This window comes from Watersipora subatra, chromosome 2, assembly GCF_963576615.1.
Source record: "Watersipora subatra chromosome 2, tzWatSuba1.1, whole genome shotgun sequence".
Classification (NCBI taxonomy): Eukaryota; Metazoa; Bryozoa; class Gymnolaemata; order Cheilostomatida; family Watersiporidae; genus Watersipora; species Watersipora subatra.
In genome coordinates, this window is record NC_088709.1 from 4918077 (window position 1) to 4934731 (window position 16655).

General features: G+C 35.1%; 2 protein-coding genes across 2 annotated transcripts; one reads left to right on the forward strand and one right to left on the reverse strand.

Moving 5' to 3' along the window:
* The first annotated feature begins 278 nt into the window (after window positions 1-278).
* LOC137387888 (uncharacterized protein CXorf65 homolog) lies at window positions 279-5754 on the forward strand. Its single transcript, XM_068074401.1, has 5 exons — window positions 279-411; window positions 667-753; window positions 2158-2274; window positions 3927-3995; window positions 5621-5754. The coding sequence occupies exons 1-5, from the start codon at window positions 387-389 to the stop codon at window positions 5752-5754; spliced, it is 432 nt and encodes a 143-aa protein (XP_067930502.1). The 5' UTR covers window positions 279-386.
* A 1126-nt stretch (window positions 5755-6880) lies between these two features.
* On the reverse strand, window positions 6881-15385 carry LOC137387626 (zinc finger protein SNAI2-like). Its single transcript, XM_068074105.1, has 3 exons — window positions 15249-15385; window positions 9423-9544; window positions 6881-8033 (listed from the first exon to the last, which is right to left on the reverse strand). Exons 1-3 carry the CDS (start codon window positions 15325-15327, stop codon window positions 7188-7190), a joined length of 1047 nt encoding a protein of 348 aa, XP_067930206.1. The 5' UTR covers window positions 15328-15385; the 3' UTR covers window positions 6881-7187.
* Window positions 15386-16655: the final 1270 nt, after the last annotated feature.

The following is a 16655-nucleotide window of genomic DNA, read 5'->3' on the forward strand; positions in this document are numbered from 1 at the left end:
TTGCTTGCATTTGAAGTAATATTATACACACAATCATTCTTATACCGTTTCTATAAATCTGAACACAGACCGCTCACTTATAAGGCCTGTATTACAATACTTGTATTTGTGTAACTAATAATACGATTTCCTTTGTGCTCCTGTTGTGAGCGCTTACCTTTTGTTACCGAGCTATGCGCAGTTATTTGCTTCATACAATTGGTTGGTTACTGCTGACACTGCTGGCATCGTAAGTCGAGCAATAATTGCTGATTTAATAAGTTTATAATTGCGTTACACGGCCATTTACCTGTGTGAACAGCAGGTCTATACGCAGTGTTAAGTCACTGGTTGGTGTGAAGAACTAGTTTTAAAAGGATTCCAAGATACAAACTTACTACAAGATAATGTACGTTGTTGTCAAGTTTGGAGGTAAGTACATATGCAGCTTTCCTTCCCAAGTTTTTGTAATTATACGATACAAGTAATTCAAGAAGGCAAACTTGTAGCCTACATCCATGTCAACTTCATCTCACTTTTCAGGTACATAGTATGTAGCAATGACCTGTACAATCGCTCAGATGGTGGGTGTTAAACTGTACTGATGTGGTGCAAGTGCTAGAAATTGACCTGCATCGAGTTGTGTCACCTGTAAAGAGTTGGCAACCCATGCTATCGTCATTTTAGCTCAAGAAGAAGCGGTGTTCAACTCAGATTGCAAGATTGTGTCTCTCCTGGATGAAATACGTTGTAAATGCGGTGTTGAGCCTTGGGGTAGGTTGATATTACATAAAATCTGGTCCGTGTTGCTAATACAATGGCTCTCAGATGCATAGATCCGCCAGTTTGGCAAGAAAAACATCCATTTGTAGTTCTTCGACATTGGTCATGCACTGGCTTGTTAGAAGGAAAGCAATGATCAATAAGGAATCAAATAACATTAGAATTGAACTAATGATAATAGGTGATCAATCTAGCAGTGGCTGCTAGACAATACTGGCCAATAATTGGGAACATTTGATTATCTCATCATTTTTGGACTTGCCGGAGCAAAGCTCTTCAATAATACGGCGTGATTATGTAAAGAATGTCGAAGCAAAAAACGCTCTGATCAAATAGATACTCTGTTATTTTGCTGTAATACGTTCACGATACTTACAATACACAAACAACACACACAGCCTAGACGCAAATGATGAAAAACCTATGCCAGAATGGCATATGATAGGTAGACCATTGGCCAGGTGACTGACATGCCCAACTTCTACATGAGTAAATAACTACATGCTACTCTGATCTCAAGTGGCTATAGCGAACATAAAACTTTCTGCATTGCCAGTGAGTAATATTGTCCCCTGCTAGTAATATTGTGCCCTGCTAGTGATATTGTCCTCTGCTAGTAATATTGTTTCTCGTTAGTGATATTGTCTGCTGTTAGTTATGTAGTAGCTACTGAAAAACTTTTAATGTTGTCAATGATGAGATGCATGTACATACCCTGAGGTATTCTAACTCCAGTTCTTGCTGGGGTGGTTCCATATTTACTACCTATGATGTGTAGGCCAGATCTGTACTCCTCGCTAACTGTGATGTACTGGAGCAGGTAGAGTAACACAAAGAGGTAGGGGAGGGTTGGCTTACAACACTAGGAAATGTTTCAGTTTTTTCTACAGCTAGTTTGAAATGATTTATTTTATTGTTAATGTAAGCGGTTAATTAAGGTATGTAACTGTAGAGCAAAGTAACAATGATATTGCTTTCTAGAGCTGTCTTAAAACATCTGAAGTTCCACTCTTTCCTTCATTTAGTAGTAGCAATGACTATTTGCATTGAACCTAGTTAGTAACTTCGTATTGAAGAGAGTTAAGGATGCTGAGACTAGGACTAACTACTCCACCATGTTGTTATCGTGAATTTGCAGGTTGACATGAAGAGCACTTGCAGTTACCTGTCAATGCAAGCACCTTATTTATAGCACATTTACAAGTACCTCAAGTTTACTTTTGTCAAACGTATGTTTGTATTGCTTCCTATCAATTATCAATTTTGCATCATAAAAATACATTCGAGTGCTTTTTAAGCTCGCCGATGGAAAAAATTTTAGGAGCCTATAATTAATGTAAAACAGTATAGAATTACCTACAACTATCTTACCCTCAATCCAATTTTGTTCTATAGCGGAAATCGAATTGTCAGATAAACATGGCAACCCCAAAGATCTTAGGGAGCACCTGCACCAGTATGCCAGTGAGTTTCTCAAGGGCAAAGAGGTATACATACTGTTACAGGTAGAAGGTGAGAGAGCGTTTGTCATCCATTAAATAAAAATTTTTAAATTTAGTTTTTGTAGGCTTGTGTTTCGGTTTGCATCATACATGCGCTACAGATTAGAATGAACAGGCTGACCTAAAGGAATGCTAGCAGCATAGTTTATTTTCTTTTTAAAGTATTAGCCTTAGATATTAGTAGAGCTGAAATACTAGCTATAAACATTTGACTCTATATATACAACTAGTACTAGATGTATAGAGTCTATAGTAGTATTAGTACATAGTAGTAGTAATGAATGTGTAGAGTCTATCAGTACATAGTAATAAAGGATATCTATAGTCTATTAGTACATAATAGTAGTAGTAATAGTGAATATATAGTTTATCAGTACATAGTAGTAATAATAATGGATATATAGAGTATATTAGTACATAGTAGTAATAGTGAATATATAGTTTATCAGTACATAGTAGTAATAATAATGGATATATAGAGTATATTAGTACATTGTAGTAATAATAGTGAATATATAGAGAATATTAGTGCAAATTAGAAAAAAGAGTGAAAAAGAGATGAACAGTTAGGAAAATACCTGCTTATCATTTGTTTAACATATTTGTTAGATGTAAAAATAATAAAATGATAAAACGTATTCTTTTAATACAAAGAGAGGTATTTGTGGAACACTTTTTACCATTTTGTGTGCATCTGCTCTGAGTCATTTCAATTTCCTTAGAATTGTAGTTTTAATTGTAGTTTTAATTGCGGTTTTTATTATTCTTTATTATCAACTACTATTGGTCAATTATTGTGGCTTGACTATTAAGTTTCTTGCATTCTACCTTGACTAAAGGATTCAAAGGCATAGTATGACCGTCTTGATAATCGCAAATGAAGTTACGTCGATAGTGCGACATTTCAAAATATTCAGTAAGTCAGCAAAGATTATAACTATTCCCTCACTCTGCATTATCATTTAGTGCCAGAGTTTACAAATATTTTGCAAAGAAAATGGACCATTATAGCTAATCTAAAAACATAGACCTGTCCCACTTTTTGAGTTATCACTGAATAAGCTTATATGAGGAATGGTGTGGTTAGTAGCACCTCAGCACACTGTCACTCAGAAGGCAGAAATAGAAGATTTCAGAATATTTAAAAGATAAACAATCGTGAGATCATTAAAAGTGCAACATGGTCTGCAATACCTGCTCACATGCAGGTATTAATGGCATGCTATAGGGCCTACTGTAGACCGTATTTGACTCAAATCGTGCCTGGAGTGAGTTTTAATTGCCATTAGGTTTAAATGCATCTACGCGGATTGCTTTGATAGCGGGTCTAATGGCAATCGCTGGGAATTTGCAGGCGGTAGTTGGTTGTTGTTTCTTGTTAAACACTGCTATTATATGGTTGTAAAACAATATTTTATGCTTTCCGACGTCAATAGTTCATACATTTCAGCTTTGCTACTCAATATGTTTATATAGGCTACCGATTGATCTATTGTACAATATAGCAGCTGGCAGACCAATTGATCACGATTTAGGTGCAGGCTGTCGGTATTTCATCATACGGTAGATAATGCTTGGAAGGGCCGCCATTGTTATTAAAGTAACTTTCCTATTTTAAATAAATGCTCATATCAACACTATTATCCTAAATTTGTGTTTTAGCAGAAGGAAAAGGCATTAGGTACATTCCACTAACAGAAGATAGCGATATTCTCACTCCAGAATTCATGGGTATGCTTTACTGAGATAAACATAATGCAGTTTATGTTGGTTGGTGAGCTTGATTTGAAGAAATTAATTAAGAGGTGACTGTAAACTGACTGAATGTGTTTGAAGATATCTGTTGGGAAATAAATCACTATAGCCGAAAGCTTAAAATCAAATATGTAGTTTCAACCAAGGTTCAGCCGATTTTGCAATGAGCAACCAAACTGGAGATTGGATTAGCTAATATATTATTAATTAATACAATTGTCGCTTCACTTGTTTACCATCTGTTTATTCACACGCTTTACTCACTACAAAACTAATCGGTTAAGAACGCAATAGAATGTTACAGAAATGCTGTTGATTTTTGAGAAGACAACTCTTTTCATTGGGTTTATATATACAAGTTTATGTATTATTAACGAAAGCAATTTCAGCTTAGTTTTTCATCATTGCTGTTTGCTGTAAGATTCGTGTGACAACTCATTGCCGACTTCATGTAAAATATGAACTCTCTATAAATGTTGGCACAGTTAGGGTGCAGCCACTCCATGAGCATGTCTCAGTACCAGATTATGAGACAGCATCACCATAAACTTGCAGCTGCCCTGGAAAATAGGCTTCAGTCAGGTTTTTACCCCAAAGGTGAACACCTCTCCCGCAATGTAAAATACGATGTACATGTATATATATAACGTTTTTTCATAATGTATGGCTGATAGTTAAAAATTGAACATGAAATCCAAAATCAGTAGTTAGAGCATATTACTAAACAATCTGAAATAAAATAATTAATGACAATTGAAATCTAATTTTAGTTTAGTTTGATGTAGGTGTTGTTTGGAACCATTTTGTGAATATTTGTATGATGACCATGCTAAGCCATTCTGCTATAAGATGTAAGAGAGTTATGCGACTTGAGCATGAAGCAAACTCCAAAGTTCAGTACAATTATTTGGAAATCTATGATAAACTGATATATTTTGCACAGTGCGTTTTTTAATTATTATTAAAGTCCTTCCTGACATAAAATGGCCATAAGGTGGCATCAACATTGGAAATGTAATTTATCTGTTATAAAGTTACCACCAAATATGTGAAATGGGTCAATAAAAGTAAAGAGGCTTTTTGGGCTCCAACAAAGTGATATATCAAGGCAGGTCAAACTACTAAGCATTATACAGATAAACTAGAGACAATTAGATATTTCATTTAGCCAACTACTGTCAATATTTTTAAAACATTGGTTCAAAAATTCTTATTTTGACCAGTCTAAATCGCTTTCTCAAACTAAGTTCATTTTCAAGATGAAATGCCATTTGACTGCAGGAGAGTCTTGTTGCGCAAGAGTCAGCTGCTGAATAGATTTAATTAATTAAACCCATTGATTATTTGCTTCGGGGCACAGATTCATATCGCCTGCTACTTATCATAGAAATACTGCTCAAGGGCAGGTAACTTCTCATGTTGTAGCATTGGCTCTAGATTCAAACAAGACCACACATGTTTTTAAATTTTATAAACCCATCATTATGAGAATAAAAATACAGCGCAAGAGAAATTTGAATTACCTTACGAGCCGGTAAACTTAAAAACTGGATTTCATCAAAAACTTCCAAATTACATGTATAATAATTTAATTCTTGCAGAGAGGCTTGAAAGTCGTCAAAATCATAAAGGCCACCGAAATGGAAGAGGACTAGGCAAGAGAAATAGCAATCGACTCCCACCATCTGCATCGTTGAAACCTCGCAAATCACAGTCAAGGGGATCGATTAAATGAAGTTTATGCCAGATAAAATTTGTATCTATCTTATTCAAATAAATTATATATAAAATTATTGTTAATGGTCTCGAAGTGAAAGAGAGACATTCGATAACTAACACAGCATCTATAAGATGGACTATCTCAAGAGCAAAGTAGAATGAATGAGTTTGCGAAACAGTAATTTTAAAAGAAAGTTGCGTTAACAGTGGAACCTTGACTTTACGTACAAGTTTTGACATAGAATGTAAAATTTGACCAAATATCTGTCTTGAGATACAAATTAATTTTCAACAAAAAATGTGCAAAACTTCTTTAAACTATTTACTTATTTTTATTTTTTACTAAATTATTTTGCAACTGAAGTGCAAAAGGTAGGCTAGTTAAAACTAAAAGAGAAATGTAAAAATAGACAAAATTTATATAAGTTATACGAGTTCAAGCCATACCAGGCCGATGTTATAGTAAGGTGTACCATGTAGGCCTATTTCTATTACTTATTTTACCACCAAACTTACACACAGCTGAGCTTTCTCAAGCTGTTCAAGCAAATTTTTATAAGATAAAATAGAAAATTAGTAGTGTATAACTTAAATCTTCACATATATATGAGTCTTACATTTAGTTTTTTTTATCTAGTTTAATAAAATGCATTTCTTTTAATGCTACATATAAGTAATGCCTAAAAGTATCTATCATGCTTTTGGGCTTTTGAACGAATGAAGTAACGTGCAATGTATGCTTATAAGAATATATGATCCAAGATACAAAGATTTTGACATACCAAGCAAATATCGGAGCAAATTAACTTTGTATGTTGATGTTTGACTGTACGAGTTCTTGTTTGTAAATATCAAAACTGTTGTGATGTTAGGTTTGCAGTAACTGAACAGTTTTGACCAGTAGTTAAATAGTATGTATCTCAAGCTACATATATAATGTCAGTGCGAACCTTTGAAGCACTTTCGACCTTGGTAGCGAAGAAGTCTGCGGAAAAATGATAAAGAAAGTGATGCCATATTCCCTCGGCAATCACTATTTTATAAACTAATGGATAGTAGCCACACTGTATTTTTGAACTGTTAACATGGCAATCCTTTGTGTGGTGATAGTAAACCAATCATAAAATAGCTGAGAATTCAGGTAAACCTTTTATTTGTTATTGAACCAAGCTGGGAATACAACTAATGATAAAGACAAAACAATTAGTGTAGTGAGTTAATCAAACTCATCAACAATGGTAAAAAATAACAGATGTAGCTATCCGAATAACAGAGAACATAAGAGAAGCATATACTTCAGCTGACTAACCACAGTTAAAAGCGCATAAGCAGTGATGCAACAACAATATCAATTTTTTAAAATTAAAGCATAAATTTTGGAAACGTGAGACTCACCCGTTGCGGCAAATACTTATGCAAACTTTATGGAAGTTATGCAAACTTATAGGTTCAGTTGCAAACGTCCAGTGTGTGCTTCCTCAAATACCTTTTTTGAGCAAATGTTTTGCCACACCGATGACATACATGAATCTTCTTCGTATTCAGGTGAGTGTTATTATGTGATCGCCAGTTTGATCGGTCAGCAAACCTTTTTCCACAAACACTGCATTGATACGGTTTTTCACCAGTGTGCGTCCGAAGATGACCCTTCAGGAGGAAGGTGCGAGAAAAAAGACATCCGCAGATATTGCACTTGTTTTTCAGCTTAAGGTGCGTATTCAGATGTTGGCCGAACTCCTGTAGCCCACCATAAATCCTTCGACAAACTTTACACTTGTATATACCGGGACCTGAAAACGGTATGGCAAATGGAGACAACTTTTTTGCCAGGTCGTCCGGTGGCTCATTTACATCTATCAATGGATGATCCTCGAGCAGCTGTCGAATTTCACTTGAATAACTTGGTACCCAATAAGATGACGACGTTGCTGATGACAGAGGACTTGAAATGGGAGATGAATAAGAAAGACTACGTTCCAACGAAGGCGTAGAATTAGATGAAGAAATGGCTGGGACCGAGAGATTAGGCATCGAGAAACTCAACACTTTCGTCTGAACAGTTAGACGTGGCACCATGCTTAGTTTGGAAAGCTCATAGTCGGGATCATCGGCGCAAAAAATACTGGTGTTTACCTCTGCCTCAGTTACTAAAAATTTGGAAGGAGCGTTAGTGAGCTCCAAGTTCTCGTTATTAACCACTACTCCATCCAATAACATTTCATACCTTGTGACTATGGACATACCACATGCATGCCTTTTCTCATACTTTGATGCACCGTTGACCTTCGTAACAGCCTGTAACCGTGATACAACAGTATTTCAAAAAGCGATTCAGTCAGCTATTTGGTGATTGTTTTATGAAAAGAGGATAATTCTAGCGTTCACAATATTTCAAGTCTAACAATCTTAGCAGTGATATAGAAATAATAAATTGGGGGGCATATCAATAGCTGATATAAGATTAGCTCTCACTGATTTATTAAAGACTAGTCGAGATCATGCCAAGTAAAGGCCGGCAAACTCTTTTACACTGGTGGCAACAGTTGATTTGCGCCAAACCCTGCAAGCACCATCTAGAAAATTTGGAATCACACTTCGAAAGACCTCTTTCCTAGCTTGCAAAAGCAGCCTCAGTAGAGGAAAACTGGAGTAGTACGGCAAACACTGTGGGTTCTGAATCTGGCTAAGATAGCTGTAGGGCTATTCTCGCATTCATAGAGAAACATGGTGCTTTAGAATAAGCAAGTTATTTAGCACTCAAAATAAGGGTTGATCATGAACTTATATACAAAATTTTAGTTGATTTTATCAGAAAGTATCAGTATTTTTCTATCAATTGTGATTGTTTTTGATGTTTGAAGTGATCTGACTGTCAGGATGTTTCAAGATCAAAGTCGACAAAACTTGATCGTGGTTAAAACACTCAGATTAAATGAAACTGCGATTATGATACTTGTATCTATAGTTGCAAAGAGACCGCCATAATAGAGGTTCAACTTGAATGCCATAGCCGATATCAACTATCGCAATACTAACAACTACTCATGTCATTTTGCACATAATTTTTTTCTGAACGTTTTAACCGCGATCAAGTTTTGTCGATTTTAATCTTAAAACATCCTGACATTCAGATCAGCTCAAACTTGTTAGAAAATACTAAAACTTTCTGATAGAATCAAGTAAGATTTTGTATAAGTTCATCTTAATTAACTGATGTAAGATTAATGAAGTACATATCGGAATAGATTAACTGATGTAAGATTAATGAAGTACATATCGGAATAGATTAACTGATGTAAGATCAATGAAGTACATATCGGAATAGATTAACTGATGTAAGATCAATGAAGTACATATCGGAATAGATTAACTGATGTAAGATCAATGAAGTACATATCGGAATAGATTAACTGATGTAAGATCAATGAAGTACATATCGGAATAGATTAACTGATGTAAGATCAATGAAGTACATATCGGAATAGATTAACTGATGTAAGATCAATGAAGTACATATCGGAATAGATTAACTGATGTAAGATCAATGAAGTACATATCGGAATAGATTAACTCTGTAGGCTGAGGTTTGACTGTATTTTATCTACACAAGTAGATGTGTATGCAAAGCAGAAAATAAAAACCAGCGGACCAACAGCAAATGTATTATTCCAAATAGCAACAAACCTGAACTTTAGGTTGTGAGCTGCTACCTCTGCCTGAAAAGCATACAACAGTTGATGCATCATGCTTTTTCTTTATTGACAACCCAGATCTTGTGGTCATCACATCAAGCCCAAAGTAGCTGTCTAAACAATAAATTAAACATAAATCACTGCTTTTATAAAACGGAGGAAGCACTCGACTCCTTCTGGGCATCAACAATGGTGTTTGTGACAATTGCTGATGCAATAGTAGAAGTTCGTAGGCCCAGGGGTTTCACTCTCACTCTTCTATTCATCCCAAGAGCTAATCTGAGATGTTATAAAATTCACCCTTTCACTGACTTACACATTAATAAAAAACTACCCCTTTTCATTTCATCACCACAGGCTAATTACCCCCTTTTTGGCTCAATCACTGCGTGGAACTCAATGAGACAGGTTAGGCCTCTATCCACTGCGCCAAGCTAAAACAACACACCCTTCTTTATGAAAACACTAGAGTGTCTGGCCACTAAAAGCACCCCTAAAACGTGCTTTTTTTTGTCGAGCCCTTGGGGATAAAAGTTTAGGATGAAACCCAGGGTTCACAGGCTTCGGTTAGACAGCCATCACTCTAACTGACACGCCGATTAACCTTTGGTGTCCTGCACATAGTGTTACTCGAGTGATAAAGGTATGGGAACCTTCATACTTTTCAATTTTGTATTACTACCTTTTAAATCCTTTCAACTCACCTACTGTGTTTGAGTTAAAAAGCAATAAACTGATATTTTTCTTTTATTTTGCGCTTACACTATAATGTGAAACCAAATATATCTATTTTAATGATGAACTAGTTCTAGAGGTGACTGTTTTAACAGACCAAAATTTTCCAACTTATTAACTGTGTAATGCTTTAAACTAAAATGAAATTTAAAAGTTTATTTCAGTTTATTCAAATGCTTATCTCAGACTTCTGTCTATCTCACTGTCAAAACCGAGCTGTTTTAAAGTACATGGACCCCCAATTTACGACGCTGATTTATTCTTACTTATTCTTAATTTTTCATTCTAAGAGTTCATTCAAGAAAAGTCTTTTGCGACACTTATGTCATATATGACTTTAAGACATAACTACATGTCTACGATGTCTAATTTAAAGTATCTCCACATCTCTATCACTATTTCTACACCATCCATCTTTCGTATGGCTAAGACTACACTTCCATTCGCCTATCTTCAAGGCAAAGTAAAAATAAAAACTTCTATTTGTTCTAACTTTACTAGTTTAGTATCTTACATATAATTCAGTTTTTTACATGACTATTGTAAAACCTGTATTTGGATGCCACCTTTATTTGAACGCCACCTCGATTTCAGTGCCACTCGGGGAGAAGGACTGAAAAATAGAGCGTCACCGTTTAATTGAACGACTTCTATTTGAGCGCCACCTCTATTTGACCGCCACAATGGGAGAAGGGTTGAAAAATAAAGCGCTAGCCTTTAATTGAACACCTCTTCTATTTGAGCGTCACTTCTATTTGACCGCTACTATTTGACATTCTTAATCTTAACGAACCCATAATAGCAGTGATCAGAAGAGAAGTGTTCACAGAACCGTACTAATAATGACTCAATTACATCAATAACAATTGATTCAGTTCGTTGTTTCTGTTTGTATCGAAGTTTGTTTTCCAACCCTTTCAGTTTTATTGCTAACAACTTTGATTGCAACATCATAGAAATGGTTAATAACTGTATCAAGCTAATAGTAGTTCCTTGTTTAACGTGGTCTTAATATTCCAACGTATGTGAAAAACCTTTTAGCAATTACGATGCTTTAGACAAATTGTGCTAAGCGCGTATCCGAATAAAAGTTCATCATGATTTTTGTAAAAGGTTTTCAGATAACAACAAGTAAAAGTTTTGCTCTGCTAAAAAACTGTTTTATCGAGACACTAATATCGATTAGTTCAGCAGTGCAAAAGAAGAGTTCAGGTCAGCGGACACCGTGGAAGGTAATGAACAGCGAGAAAATTATAAAATGATTCGATACAAAAGCGACAATCAGAACGCAACCTGCCGAGCAAACAACGCAAATATTTTGTCTCAAAAATGTTGATTTTTGTTTAGTAATGTATTATAATTATGGCTTGTTTATGTCACTTGTTCTTGAACATATATTTGTAGCATTTGATAGATTATTATAAAGGTTATATATTTGCGGATTTATAGCATATTTTTAATAGCATGATTGCGGTAATATGAACTCAACTTACAATGAATCGATGCTCATAACTCTTGTTCTATTGCACATGGAAAGCCAGTTTTGACCACAAACTGTAGCAAACATATCAATGAATGAAATGAGCTTTTACGCAACATTGGTATATAAAGATATGAAATAAAAATGAATTTTCAAATTTAGAATTAAAATTGAAAGCTCCAACAAATTGCAAAGCAGGACACATGCCATAATATCATCGCAGGTTAATTGCAAGCAATAAATATCAACTGGTAGAGATGTGTATCAGCTTCCTTGTGCATATTTATTTAGAGGTCTACGACAAGTTGGAAGTTAGTAAATTTTTATCATCCAAAAGAGTCAATACCGCACCGCTCGAAGGAATGTGCAAAATATGGGTGACATCCGATTCAACCATGAGAGGGTTAAGTATATCTTTTTAACATTCTGACGAAGTGTTTGAAAAATACAACGTCACCCTTTATTTGAACGCCACCTTTAATAAAGGGCCACTCTAAGGGAAGTGTTGAACAATAGAGCCCCATAGCATTCAAATAAAGGTTTTACAGTAAATATATATTATAATACCATATGCAATTTCCTGAAGTATTTACTGTTAAGTTTTAGAGGTGATGTGTATTCTATTGGAAGTTTTTACTTCAACCTACAATTCCTTGACATACAAAAATAAAACGGATTAACTTCATCTGCCTTAGTCATGTCAAACACCTGGATATACTGTAGCAAAACACTTTGATACAAAACCTGCCGAAACCTGCACCATATTGCTTAGTCATTCAAGTAAAAAACTAGCATAGCGTTTTGAATATCTGTAAGTTAAGACTATGCATTGTAAACATTCTCCGGTTGCAAGGTTGTGCATGAACAAAAGCTTTCAACAAGAAACCAAAACAAGAGTTGAATTTCTCAAAAGTTCTTATCAGGTATGATTGTAGCTGGAAATCTCTAAAATTTCTGACTTAAAAATCGTTTTAAAATCACTACCCAGACGAAACCATAATATACATTGTTTTGTATTGTGCATAAGCACAGATTCTCTCATAAACAGTGAAGTAGCTCATTGAACTGAAGCCATAAATATAAGGTAAATGTTCAACTACTGTTTAATTAGGTAAATAAACACCAATTTCAAAGAAAAATGTAAGAGTGGGAAATGCGCACTCATGGCAACCTTGTAAAAATAAGAACACAAATCATTGCCTGCTGCTGCGTACAATAGACCGTAAGCATGAAAATTTTATGAACAACTAAAATAATACTGTTTGAGAGCTACTAAAAAAGCTTTGATTTTTATGAGCTACTGTATGTGTTGCTACACAAACCATTGGTCAGTTGACATTGACCAGATGACACAATTGAATGCTGGCAGTTATCATTTAAATCAAGAAGTACAAAAAGCCAAAGCCGTGAAATGTATAAAAAAGTTGAAAATATAACAGCATAAAATTCTCCTTATTTGTTAATTGACGAAGTGAGTTTTACAGCTGATGCCAAAATCTGCTATCCTTCCCTATAATAGAATCTACTGTCAATCCCCAAGGCCAATTCTCTATTCAAATGAAAGCGCCAGGTGAAAAGTAGCTTTTGGTTTGGCATTTATAATAAGAGAGCTCATTGGCACACAAAATTCAGGGAACTAGGAAGCTGTGCAGCTATGATACCAAAAGTGTGCTTTTTATTAGACTGATAATATATAGTATAGTGGCTGAGCAATAGCATACTAAAACATCCTCATCTATAAATCTCAAAGTTTGTGTGTATGTCCGACTATTGTACAGTGGACACTCCTACAACATATACCTCCTATAACGTAAATTCCAGATAACGTAAAGAATTTAGGTAAAGTTTTGCTTCCTACAACGTAAAAAATTTCATATACCGTAAAGTATCGAGCCGGGCGAGTTCTCAAAATCGATTTGAATGTTACTCAATCTCGCCGCACTTGCGAGAGAAAAATGAGACACGTACAAAGCTATATCTATTATATATACAACTTTTGCGACATTCTAGTTCGTCGTAATAGATATTCATGTGTCGACAAAACAGAGCACAGCTGCTGCGCAATTGTTCATAAATACAAAGGCGATCGATTGGTGAAGGTGTTACAGCATTGGTCTACCAATCTGAATGTGATCAGTTCCTTTTTATCCTAACCTTGACCCCTGGAGACAGATGGTCAGTCGACGAACAGGTAGTACTGCTTTTAATAGTAAAAATATTTTGTTTTGCTTTATTGTAGATGTATAAAATATTTATTATTAGTTTTACTTTGCAGAATATACTTCGCTGTTTAGAAAAAATAAGCGAATCATTGTAGATGAACGCCAAATGTGCGCTCCCCATCAACTTAATGTAAAAATTTCCGGTCTATAAAATCTGTAAGATTGATCAGAAAAATTAGAAAAGTTGTCGATGCAAACCAATAATGCAGCAGTTACAGTCCAGATTAGAAGAATAAAGTGAAGTTTTTCCTTTTTGCATGACCAAAGGGGTGAGTTCAGAAAGATCTTGGAACAGATTAAGCAATTTAAATGCATTGTAATTTTCTTATAACGTAACCTCCCTACAATGTAAACATTCCTGGAACGGATTATTTAAGTTGTAGGAGCGTCTACTGTATTTGGATAAGCATAACATAAGTTTAAAGCTGCGCATACCTACAGCTGCACTGTGTTTGGCAGCCTACAAATAGACACTTGAAATTTTATATAACAAAAATACATTAAAAAAATTTAATTGTTTAATTAAACGTTATTTACCAGTAGAGTGGCTAGATGTATTATTCTGATAAAAACTCACCGAATGACCACCGTGACTCATTGAGTTAGCAGAAATATGGTTCATTTAAAAATTAATTGTTTACAATTAGGGATACAAACAGTAGTCCCAATATTAGCACCACATTTTATGAGATTTTAGATCGATGCCTTTTTCTAAACCGGGAAACCTTACAGGCAGTATTGGAGCTGATAAATAGCTGTTTCCTGAGAGAATTGGACAACTTCATACTACTCAAGCACTTAATGCTCTTGTAGCAGTTGTTTGCTATCACTGCTATAAATGAAGGAAAACCCTTCTATTGCTCGGATGTACAAAACTAGGGTCTTACTATTAATGTATGCTAAAGAAATGCGACACAGACTAAAACATTTTAATACTTTTGATTACTTTGCATGTAGAGCTAGCTATTTAACAAGAACGAAGTTTAGGGCAATTATATATGAGCAATATTTATTGTGGTAATCAATGATCATATTTTACAACATGTTTTCCACAAGGTACCACAGCAAGTAAACTAACTAAAGTTGCAACTGCTGGACAGAATACAACTAGTAAAGATAGTGGTCAGCCTTGAGTGACTACGTTAGTGAACCACGTTTATACAAAAACTATAAAAGGTTTTTTCACGTCTACCTTTGACCTAATACATTGTAACATGTAACACAAACGGTATAAATTATTATTAACAAATTGAAAACCTTCATTAGTAAAGAAGCACAAACAGATAGCGGACTCGACATACGTTTTTAAACTATATAGAACAAACACACAAATACCACGACTTATCCATTTTTTCACATGAAGGACACCTAAATAACATACCACCAACTTCTCGTTGTCCGTGAAAGAAACATTTCTTCTTTTTATAAGCATAAATGAAGCCAAGAAAAGAGTTGGGCATCACTAACTGCACTAAAACGCCAAAGTGTTGTCCAATTCACACTAAATATCTTCTCAGACATCAAGCTAATATCTTATTTGTAAAAACTTTAAAATTTGACAAACGGTCGACGAGTACTCGAGCATCAGTCTACTCATCAGGTGCCCGTCTGCTTTGCGCTATCCAAATGCAATACTTTTTTGTTTAGGTTTAATTTTTTGTTTAATAAAATAATTAAATTTTTTTAACAAAACCAAAAAAAAATCATCGGTTTTTTAATATTATTATAAAAAATTATTTGGTTATGGCATAGCGCAAACGTAATTCAAAGCAGGTAGGATACTGGTACAATAGCCCGGTCAGTCGGAATACAGGTGTAGCCGGTTTACGCCGCTATAGAAAGGATGCCGAAAGGACGCTCGGCTAAGGGTGCAAAGGGTACCAAAGGACGCTCTGCAAAGTGGATAATTGTTTCAGCAGTTGTTTGGAATACTTGATGTACATCAAGCTCAAGGCAACCTAAGGCACGAAACTGGCTTCAAAATCGATCAATGCATTCTCTAATATTCTCTTAGTACGCTTGCTAACTTCGTGAAAACGCTCGAACGAATAGCCTGCTAATAAGTTGAAAGCCCTTTTTCAAGACGTCTTCTTGTGTATTAGAAGTAATTTACTAAACATAGTTATACAGTATAAATGATAGTGGAGTGAAAAAGAAAAGATAAAATTTGACTAAAGGGAAAGAAATTCAGAAAAAATGCTAATAAAAAAGAGTTCATGTTTGCATAAATATTTGCATCTATGTAAATATTGCAATGACTTGAACGGCAAAATTAGTCATAGTGCCTGCAGCCACGACACAGTTTTGTTTAATTAGTTGCCAAACAGTTTATCATTAACTTTATTTGCCATTTAAATTATTATTAAAGATAAAAGCCACTTTTGTATTATAGACATTTAGAAGGTGAAGTCTGTTTTTAATCATATCGCTAGTGTGCTATGGGATGGTAAACTTGCATTTTATAGGATTTACTAGCTGTGCCTATCAGCGTTGCCTGGGTATTACAAATCCGCTTATAAACAATGAAAAAGGATGAAAGTTGCCTACCACTTGCTATTAGTCTGACACATTGCCAATGGAAAATGATATTAAAAATCAGCTTATAAGCATTGAGAAGTAATGAGAGTTGCCTGCCACTTGCTAGCAAGCAACCCTCCAGCAAGTGGCAGGCCATTGCCAAGTGGCCTGGCACCTTGCCAATGGAAAATTCCAGCAAGCTAATAGACTTCTAATGGCGGTACGCCATTATGCCGCGTAAGCATTGTCCGGCTACGCTATTCTAATAATA